This window comes from Artemia sp. Qi Xiang Cuo, chromosome 13 (genome assembly GCF_049724085.1).
Source record: "Artemia sp. Qi Xiang Cuo chromosome 13, ASM4972408v1, whole genome shotgun sequence".
NCBI classification, from domain to species: Eukaryota; Metazoa; Arthropoda; class Branchiopoda; order Anostraca; family Artemiidae; genus Artemia; species Artemia sp. Qi Xiang Cuo.
In genome coordinates this window covers 39,790,701-39,802,038 of record NC_142806.1, presented here as the reverse complement: position 1 = coordinate 39,802,038, position 11,338 = coordinate 39,790,701, and the positions used below count along the sequence as shown (strand labels likewise).

Genomic DNA, 11,338 nt, shown 5'->3' with positions numbered 1-11,338 from the left:
TTTTTTAAACTGAATGTAAGGAGCGACATTAAAACTTAAAACGAACAGAAATTATTCCGTATATGAAAGGGGCTGTCCCCTCCTCAACGCCTCGCTCTTTACGCTAAAGTTTTTTATTGTTTTAAAAAATAAAGTTGTGAGACAGAGTCAAACTTTAGCGTAAAGAGCGAGGCGTTGAGGAGGAGACAGCCCTTTCATATATGGAATAATTTCTGTTTGTCTTAAGTTTTAATGTCGCTCCTTACTTTCAGTTTAAAAAACTTGTTTTTTTTATTTAATTTACGATCGTTTTTTAGTTAATGCAGCTTTTATTTTGGATCACAGTCATTGAATAAGTAAACAAAATTTGCATAAAGATTTTACTTTTCTTATGCTAAATGGCTGTCTCTAAATTTGGTTCTGATGTAATTTACAAATTAACTTACGTAACGATCTTCTATATTCGTATATTTTTCTTCTGGTAAAAAATACAAAGTTGCAGATTTTTGCAGCTATGAGCTTGAAACCTATGTAATAGGGTTTTCTGATACGCTGAATCTGACGGTGTGATTTTCATTAAAATTCTTTCACTTGTAGTGGATATTTCCCCCCTCTTTCAAAAATCCGGTAAATTTTCTCAGGCTCGTAGCCTTTGATGAGTAATACTAAACTTAATAAAATTTATATATTTAGAATCAGCATTATAAGCTCATTCTTTTGATATATTTATTGACATCAAAGTTCCGTTTTTAAAAGTTTCGATTACTATTGAGCCGTATCGCTTGTTTTTTTTTTTTATTTTTTTTTTTTATTAAGTATATGTTATTACGTATATGATGGGGTTATACCCTTATTCAATACCACGCTCTTTACGTTAAAAGTTAAGAAAAATTTTAATTCACAAACTCCTGAATCACAAAGGCCGTTTAATTAGAACAGATAGCTCTTTTGAAAGCACTAAAAAGAAAAAATGTAGCGTAAAGAGCGAGGTATTGACTTGTGGGAGAACCCCCTCATATACTTAATAATTTCTCTTCATTTTAAGTTCTAATGTTGCTTCTTACTTTCAGTTGAAAAAACTTGTTTTTTTTTAATTTAATTTCTGATCGTTTTTTAAATAACACTTGGAAATCCGGCGCCCCCTTCATAGAAATGTCCCTGACCCCAAAGATACATCCTCCACGGAAAGATTCTTCCGAGTAACCCCCTTCTACAGCCCCCCCTCCCTGCCAGAAAAAAATTGTTCCTGAAAATGTCTGTATACTTCCTAATAACCAATACAATATGTAAGCAATGGGCCAAGTTCATAACTTGCAGCCCTTCCCCTGGGAACTGTGGGGGATTAAGTCATCGTAAAAGACATATTTATTAAATTTTCGACTATGCTGAAAAAAATGGCAATCTCAAAATTTTAATTGGGTGACATTGAGAAAAAAATAAGCGTGGGAGGGGGCCTAGGTACCCTCCATTTTTTTTTGTCACTTAAAAAGGGCACTAGAACTTTTAATTTCCGTTCCAATGAGCCCTTTTACGATATTATGGGACCACTGGGTCAATACGATCACCCCTGGGGAAAAGAAAAAAAACAACAAAAAAACAAATAGACACGAATCCGTGATCTTTCTTCTAGCAAAAAATGCAAAATTCCACATTTTCGTAGATAGGAGCTTGAAACCTCTACAGTAGGGTTCTCTGATACGCTAAATATGATGGTGTGAATTTCATTAAGGTTCTATAAAGAAGGGGGTCTTTCCCCCTTTTTTCGAAAATCAGCCAAATTTTCTCAGGCGCGTAACTTTTGATGGGTAAGATTAAACTTGATGAAACTTATATATTTGAAATCAGAATTAAAATCTGATTCTTTTGCTGTATCTATTGGTATCAAAATTCCGTTTTTTAGAGTTTCGGTTACCATTGAGCCGGGTCGCTCCTTACTTACAGTTCGTTACCACGAACTGTTTGATATGTCGCAATAACTTAAATTTGTCTTTTTTGTTTGTCGCAGGAATGAATCTTGTTTTTCTGTAGTTTAGTTTTCTTCGGATATTTTGTTGTTATTTGATGTTACTTTTTTTTCTTTTCTTGTACTTCATTTACAACATTTTGTATTTTTAATAATGGGTAATAAAATAATAATAATAATAGTAGCATTACATGTTCGTATCTATTGTCTTCTTTTACTGCTAGACATGGATTATGTCCGACCCGAGGAGAACCCCCTCCCCCCCCCCCGAAATAATTTCCTGGATACGGCCTTGAAAACCGAGTAAAAAATTTTGCTGGGGGGGGGACTTTGCACGGGGAGAATTCTCTATGGAGAGGGAATTTTCCAGGGGGTGAGCTTTTCAGCGGAAATTGCATACTGGGGGAAGTTACAAGAATTCCTATACAAAATTTCTTTAAATGTCTTGGTTTCTCTTTACTGACTCAATTTTACGCGTGGAGGTGTTAGGTAATTGTCCGGGGTAAATTTTCACAAGGATTGATTTGTCTAGAAGATATTTTCGTGGGAGGAGGGATTTTTCGTGGAGGTGGAGCCATATTTCCTGGCGTTATTTAGAAAACGATCAGAAATTAAATAAAAGAGTTTTTTCAACTGAAAGTAAGGAGTAATATTAAAACTTAAAGCGAACAGAAATTATTACGAATACGAGGAGGTCGCCCCCTCCTCAATTCTTTTAAAAACGATTCCTGAAACACAAGGGTCATTTAATTAGAACAATAAGTACCTTTTTAAGATGTCGAAAAAATTTAGCGTGAAGAGGGAGGTGTTGGGGAAAGGGAAATCCCCGTCGTATACATAATAATTTCTGTTCGTTTTAAGTTTTAATATTGCTCCTTACTTTCAGTTTGAAAAAACTGTTTTTTTTTTATTTAATCAAGTTGGCTCGGAAACGAGGCCTGGCCGTTTCGGAAAGTTGAGAAGATATCTTACATGTTTTCCCAGAGGAATTGAATAAGGACGTGTTTAAGCGCTTGTTTGATTGACTGTATATCAAACGTTAATTTCTACGAAATATGTGCTTAAGTCCCACTTTCTAGGGATATAATAAAAGGCTGATTCGGAGGTTTTGGCAACGCATTATGATTGAAGAATGGTAGATTAGTGGCCGGCATTCACCCCCCCCCTCCGGAAAATACCCCACAGTGGAAAATACCCCCCCCCAACAAAAAAAATACCCCCGTGGAAAATACACCCCCCACCCCTCCCGAAGAAAATACCTCCCAGTGACAGTCCTCCCTTGCAAAATACCCCCTGGAATATACTCCCCCTCCCGCGGCTGGGTCTCCAATCACTTTCAACTTATAAAAGAAGGACTTGAACTCTCAATTTTCGATCTAATGAGCACCCTTCGAGGTTTCTGTGGTCACGAGGAGGAGACTTGGATGAGGGTGGGGTAGTACCCTTCCTGTACGGAATAAATTCTGCTTGTTTTTGGGTTTAGTGTTATTCTTTACGTTCACAATAACAACGTAAACGATAAATATTCCCAGAAATCATAAGGGAGTAGATATCAATTTGACATTTTCGATGCGTTTTAAAAGGTTTCTTTTGTACCCCCCCCCCCCCCTCGAATCCCATCCTCCCCCAACAAAAATCCTGGTTACGGTTCAGGGGATCATGCATCGATTGGCACCTCCACCCTCCCTTCGTCTCTCTCTTAGAACTAATTCTGTGTTTATCTGATGGCTCAGTGAGAGCTGTGATGTTTTGGCGCTAAAATCTACCCTTTGAGGTATTTCCCTCCCTCCAAAACTACAAAACAATCAGCGAAATCCATTATAGAAGTTGAAGTGTCTTTTTCAGTTTTGTAATCTGTCCATTGCTTACATATAGTATTTGTTATTTGAATAACATGCGATCATTTTTCTAATGGGATTTTTCTGCAGGGGGGGGGGGAGATTGTCTGATTGAATTTACAGTGGGGTAAATTTTTGGGAATAATTATCTTTCAGCGATTTCAGGAAATACCGGGGGTATTTCCCGGGGGGCATTTTCTGGGGGTATTTTTTACAAGGGGTATTCTCCGATGAGGTAAACACCTAGAACCGATAGATCACCAAAGATTATACTTTTTGGCCATCTAGAAGGGGCCAAACGAAAAGAAGGTCTTCCCCTAAAGACTTGGGAAGAGGTCACAAGATAAGATTTATAAGAAATTGGTAATTCATAGGAGAAGGTAAAGAGAAAGCTTTGAACAGATTGTTGTGGAGGAACAGCACTTGTAGCTGCACTTGGTGCTTCCGGTGGTATCCGCTGGTTTGGCTTAGCCACAATTATTCCGTATATTAAAGGGACTTTCCCCTCCTCTCCTCGCTGTTTACGCTAAAGTTTCACTCATTGTCTCAGCTCTACTGTTTAAAACAATAAAAACGTTAGCGTAAAGAGGGAGGCGCTGAGGAGGGGACAGTCCCTTTCCTATACGGAATAATTTCAGTTCGTTTTAAGTTTTAATGTCGCTCCTTGCTTTCAGTTAAAAAAAACTTGTTTTTTTTTAATTTAATTTCTGAACGTTTTTCAACTAATGGAGGTTCGAATTTGGATCACCGTACATAATAAATAAAAACAAAATTTGCCTATTCATTTTGGCAGATTTATTCCGTATATGAAGGGTTGTCCCCTCCTCAATACCTTGCTCTTTACGCTGAAGCTGTTAACACTTTAAAAAAGCTTCCTATTCTAATTAAACGGCCCCTGTGTTTCACTAGACGCTCTTAAAAATTTGGACAAGCAGCCAAATTTAGCGTAAAGAGCAAGGTATTGAGGATGAGGCAACGCTTCATATATAGAATAGTTTCTGTTCGTTTTTCAAATAATGCTGGAAAATCTGGGTCACCCTCTATAAAATGTTCTCCTCCTTCTCACAGAAAACTCCTCCGTAGAAATTCCATCTAATGTAAATTGCACCCCCACGTCAAATTCCCTTAAGGCAGTTCCATCCTCGCCAAGAATCCCCCTCCCTGTAAAATTTCTTTCAGACGATTCAGCCTGAAAAATCATCCTTAGCATTCTTTCATTTGAATAAGATTTCAATCTCTAATCGGTTTCTCGATCACTCCAGAAATGCCCCTTTTCGTGGATATTGTTTCCCTGAAATCAATGCATTTGGAAAAAATCCTGAATAATTCCCCCAGAACATCTCCACATGAAAAATTTGGCAAAGAGAAAGTAAGACAATTAAAGAGAATTTCGTTTAGTAATTCTGTCAAATCCTATTGTAATTCTGTCAAATCCCCCCAGTGTAACATTTCCCCTGGAATATTTACTCCCACCCCAGAAATTTCCCTCCCCAGGGAAGATTCTCCCTATAGAAATCCACGTCAAGCACAACCTTCTCCCCCCCCCCAAAAAAAAATCTCTATGGATACATCCCAATAACAAATTCTATACGTAAACAATGGGAGAATTTCATAACTTACAGGTCTCTCCCCACGGACTCTGTGGGGTCATTTTACCCCCTAAAGACATACTTTTTTGATCTTTCAAATATACTGACTAAAATGGTTAGCTTAAGATATGGATCAGATAATTTTTGGGGAAAATGGGCGTGGGAGGGGGCCCAGTTTCCCTCCAATCTTTACGGTCACTTAAAAAGGGCACTAGAACTTTTCAGTTCGAATGCACCCTCTCCCGATCTTCTAGGACCATTGTTATGACAAAATCACCCCTGGAAAAAAAAAAAATAAATCAACACGCATCCGTGATATGTCTTCTTGCAAAAATAGCAAAATTTCACATTTTTGCAGATGGGAACTTGAAACTTCTACAGGAGGGTCCTCTGATGCTCTGAATCTGACGGTGTGATTTTCATTAAGATTCCTTTAATTTTTTTTTTTGGGGGGGGGGGGTTTGGCCCTAAATTTCCAAACCAGGCAAATTTTCTCAGGCTCGTAGCTTTTGACAGATAACATTAAAGTTGATGCATTTTAATATTTAGAATTAGCATAATAAGCTGATTCTTTTGATGTACCTATTGATATTGAAATTTCGTTTTTTAGAGTTTCGGTTACTATTGAGCCGAGTCGCGTATTACTTACAATTAGTTACCACGAACCATTTGATACTATGATATAATGACTATCACAGGCAGCGCAATAGCGCTGCCTAAGTACAGAATGATGTTGGCACAATATATTATTTTTTTTTCCTTTAGACCAGGGCACTTCGTATCGAAGGAGTAGTCGTATAAACTTCAAAAAGGGCTCATTCGATTAGAAATTGGAATGGCTAGTGCCCTTTTAATAGTTGAAAGTGATTGGAAGGCAACTAACACCCCTTCCACACCCACCATTTCCCCAAACACATCCAATCAAAATTTTGAGATAGCCATTTTGTTCAACGTAGTTGATTTCCTGATAAAAATTATGTTTTTGAGGAGTGCACTCCCCCCACAGTCCTCAGGGCAAGGGTTGTAAGTTATGTACTGGGGGCATATAAGGTTTTTATAAAAAGCTTTGTCGTAGAAACTTCAGAAAGGGCTCATTCGATTGGAAATTCAAAGGGCTAGCGCCCTTTTTAATAGTCAAAAGTGATTGGAGGGCATCTAACCCCCCTCTCACGACCACCTTTTCCCCAAACACATCCAATCAAAATTTTGAGATAGCCATTTTGTTCAACGTAGTTGAAAGTTCTGAAAATTAGGTCTTTGAGGATGAGACCCCCCCCCACAGCCCTCAGGTTAAGGGTTGTAAGTTATGTCCTGGGGTTTTTTATACAAAGCGTAATTGATTTCCGGATAGAAGTTATGTTTTTGAGGATGACAACCCCCCCCCCACCACAGCCCTTAGAACAAGGGTTGTCAGTTATGCCCTGGGGGCATATCAGGTTTTTATAGAAAGCGATGTTGTAGAAACTTCAAAAAGGGCTCATTCGATTGGAAATTAAAAGGGCTAGTGCCCTTTTTAATAGTCGAAAGTGATTGAAGGGCAAATAACCCCCCTCTCACGCCCACTATTTCCTCAAACACATCCAATAAAAACTTTGAGATATCGATTTTGTTCAATGCAGTTGAAAGTTCTGGAAATTAGGTCTTTGAGGATGATAACCCCCTCAGAGCCCTCAGGGAAATGGTTGTAAGGTCTGTCCTGGGTGCATATATGGATTTTATAGAATGTTTTGTCGTAGAAACTTCAAAAAGGGCTCATTTGATTGGAAATTGAAAGTGCTAGTGCCCTTTTTAATAGTCGAAAGCGAATGGGAGAGCAACTAACCCCCTCTCACGCCCACCATTTCCCCAAACACATTCAATCAAAATTTTGAGATAGCTATTTTGTTCAACGTGGTTGAAAGTTTTGGAAATTAGGTCTTTGAGGATAACAACCCCCCCCACAGCCCTCAGGGCAAGGGTTGTAAGTTATGCCCTGGGGGCAAATAAGGTTTTTATAAAAAATATTGTTGTAGAAACTTCAAAAACGGCTCAATCGAGTGTAAATTGAAATGGCCAGTGCCCTTTTTATTAATTGAAAATGATTGGAGGGCAACAAAACCCCTGTCATGCTCACTATTTCCCCAAACATATACCATCAAAATTTTGAGATAGCCATTTTTTCAACGTAGTTGAAAGTCCCGACAATTATGTCTTTGAAGATGACTACCCTCGCCACAGCCCTCAGGGCAAGGGTTGTAAGTTATGCCCCGGGGGAATATAAGGTTTTTATAGAAAGCGATGTTGTAGAAACTTCAAAAAGCGCTCATTCAATTGGAAATTGAGAGGCCAGTGCCCTTTTTAACAGTCGAAAGTGATTGGAGGGTAACTAATCCCCCTCTCACGCCCACCATTTCCCAAAACACATCCAATCAAAATTTTGAGATAGCGATTTTGGTGAACGTAGTTAAAAGTTCTGGAAATTATGTCTTTGAGGATGACGACCCCCCCCCCCGCCCACAGGACTAAGGTTGTGATTTATTCCCTGGGTGCATAAAATGTTTTTATAGAAAGCGTCGTAAAAATTTCAAAAGGGGCTCATTCGATTCGAAATTGAAAGGGCTATTGCCCTTTTTAATAGTCGAAAATATTCAAAGGGAGAATACCCCCACGCCCATCATTTCCCCAAACACTTCCGATCAACATTTTGATATGGCCATTTTGTTCAGCATATCAGAACGGTCTGACAATTATGTCTTTGAGGATAACAAACTCCCCTGCCCTCATGGTAAGATTTGTAAGTTATGCCCTGGTGATGTACGAGGATTTTTTAGAAAACCTGGTTACAAAAACTTCGAAGGGAGCTCATTGGAATGGTAATCAGACGCTATAGTGTTCTTTTTAAGAGTCAGAGTGATCAGAGGGCAACTACCCCCCCCCCCGTAGAAACCTCGTATTGTCCCGGAATGCATCTAATAGAAATTTTGAGATAGCTATTCTATTGAAAATGGTCTAAATGTCATATAACAGGGATTTTGGGGTTGAAATATTCCCCAGAGATTAGGGGCAAGGGTTGTAAACTATGTCCAGGGGGTATTTAAGGTTTTATGGAAGGGATGGGTGTTTAACTTTAAGATGCTCAGTCTTTCTCCCTAAAAATAACTATGTCAATATAAAACGAACAGAGATTAATTAAAAAAAAAAATTCAACAAAATAAGTTTTTAAAAAAAAGCATAGATTTCCATTAAACCAAAATGAATAAAAATAGAATCTAATAATCTACCAAGAATAAAACTACCACAAATCAATATCAATAAGATCAATAAGAGCAATCAATATCAAAATCAATATCAATGAAACCGAAAACAAACAGTAATTAAAATAAATAACAGTCAAAATCAAAACGAACAGAAATTAATATGAGTAGCTTTCAAAAAGCCAGAATATAATTTTTACTTTACTGAAAAAATTCTTTTAAATGTTTTCGCTTTTCTAACTTTGAGAAATCAAAAATCAATTAACATTTTAAGGAATAAATATCAGTATATATATAATAAACTGACTCTGCAGATTTTCTTCAGTAAGTTCATTAAATTTTTTTCAGTAAGGTACAAATTATATTCTGGCTTTTAGAAAGCTTGGGGCTTAGAACCCTAGTTATTAATTTCTGCTCGTTTTGAGTTTGACTCTTTTATTTATTTAAATTTCTGTTTGTTTTAGGTTTCATTTATTTATTGATACTGATTTGTGTCTATTTTTATTCATTTTGGTTTAATGGAGTTCTTTACTTTTTTTAAACTTATTTTGTTGAAAACATATTTTTTAACTAATATAACTAATAAACACGTGGAACCTAATAGATGATTACATAAAAAATAAGTTTTTTTCAACTGAAAGTAGAAAGCAACATTAAAAGTTAAAACGAACAGAATTTATTACATATATGAGATGTGTTGCCCTATCCTCAATACCTCGCTCTTTACGCTAAAGTTTGACTTTTTGTCCCAATTATTGAAGAATGAAACTTGAAACACAAAGGCCGTTTAATTCGAATGCTAAGCTTTGTTAAAATTCAAACATTACTTACAATTACCATTAACATCTCCACACCTACAATTGAGTCGGCAAAGGGAAAGTAAGAACAATAAACATAATCTCGTATAGGAATTCTGGCAAATTCCCCCAGTGTAAAATTTCCCCCTAAAAAATTAAGTCCCCGGAAACTTCCCTCCACACCGAAAATTCTCCCCGTAGAAAATCCATCCAGCAGAAAATTCACCCCCCTCCCTGTTTGTCCAACTCGTAAAGAAATAACAAAAATGCATATAAGCAAACTTTTGATGAGTTCTTTCAAGTTTTTTGGTACTGGTTAAGAAAGCGATAAGCGCGCGACAATTGTATTGAAGATCAGATAGGATAATAGCCGAGTGGTCTGCAATGTATAGTGATTGAACAAAGGGGTCTATAGTATATTTAAACTTTAGTTTTTTGGGTTTAGGGGAACTTAAAGGTACCTAGATCGAGTTAGATTAAGTTATGTATTTAATATATGCTCTTATTTACCCCCCCCCCTAATTTTCAAATATATAACCCAAATTTGTTCTTTAACTATTATATTTTCATCCTATTTTTTGTTATTTCATTAGCATTAACCAAACTCCAGTTATCGCGCGCTTACCACTTTCTTAACCAGTACCATTTTTTTTTTGTATCCCCTCCATATCTCTCTCGAGCTCCGGCCGTGCCTTTCTGGCCATCTCATGGTTGGCCTTTTGTAACAATCTTCATGGCTCTGGAGTGTCATGCACTTAACGCTTTTTGGTTTGCAAAACTGGCCGAAATTTGATTATAAATTGTTTTGAGTGGATTAAAAATTGAGAACATCTCGATAATGAAAAGGGATATGTGCATTGTGAATAAACGAATCGATAGGGCGTGCTTAATTTTAGTAGGATCGATATATAATTCGTTTTTGACTTGTATGTCACATAATGCTTTTCGTATTTCCACAGGCAAAATGGTTTCAAGAAAGTACTAAACATAATTTCGTTTAAAGCTTAGGAGGGTGGAAAGGGAGGGGTTGATATCCTCCCTCATGGATAAGAGAACTTCTGTTTGATTTAATGTCACTCTTTACTCTCATTTAAAAAAAATACTCTTTTATTTAATGAAGTAAAAGGGTATTTTGTCTACATTACCTTGACCGCTTTTTTCTCAATACTTGATCTTTTTTGGGAAATATTCAGGGATAGATAGTCAATAACAGATTTAATCACAAAAGGTCTTCGAATCGTTACACTGGTTCAATGATCTCTTAATTTCTTATGTGGGCAACTTGTATCTTCGTCTGTTTAGACATGTAATTTCAGATCCGGTAAGAAGACACGTCATCAGTTGCGTTTTATCCCCTTATGATATGGTCAAAGGCCTATGATTCACATTGATTGTCTGCAAATTGTCCAGCTATAGTTTTTTGTGACCTTTGCATACCTTCTGTGCTGCAGGGTGCAACCAACCAAGCGTCTCAAACGGGCTTAGAGGCTTTACTATTAACGTGACAGTTATTACGTCACTGAGTTTATTCCATGATGAAAATATGTTTTATCTTTAGAAGTTCAGTTTAGTTGAGTTTTGTTTACAACGAATATAGAAGTCCAGCTGTAAGGATTAACACCGGAAATGACCATTGGCTTTTCAATCTCTTCTCTTGTGTGAGTTACTTTACTCTCAACAAACGTCTTAAAAACAAAAATATTTTTGGAAACGAACCTAAATATGAATATCCAGTTACCAAATTTGGAATGTCCAAATACTTCACTTCTTTTTTCATCATTGTAATTGAACTCCTCCTCTAATTCTTTCTAATATCTAGCTCCTATGGCGTAGCTAGAATTTTGTTTTCAAAAGGGTCCAACTCATCTCGGTAATAGTAACGGAGAAGAACTTACTGAAAAGCTGCATTACAGTTGCTTTAGGCCAATGAAACTGTCCG

The 11,338-nt window shown here is 37.0% G+C and overlaps 1 protein-coding gene across 4 annotated transcripts in view; it reads left to right on the top strand.

Annotated features, from left to right (window-relative positions):
- The first annotated feature begins 10,936 nt into the window (after positions 1–10,936).
- The window catches only part of LOC148945269 (uncharacterized), a 120,578-nt gene continuing 120,176 nt past the window's right edge, over positions 10,937–11,338 (top strand). For all 4 annotated transcript variants that reach the window (XM_089099570.1, XM_089099571.1, XM_089099567.1 and 1 more), the window contains exon 1: positions 10,937–11,057. In XM_089099570.1, coding sequence (XP_088955696.1) covers positions 11,026–11,057 — 32 coding nt within the window. In that variant the 5' untranslated portion in view covers positions 10,937–11,025. The remainder of the gene's footprint in view (positions 11,058–11,338) is intronic.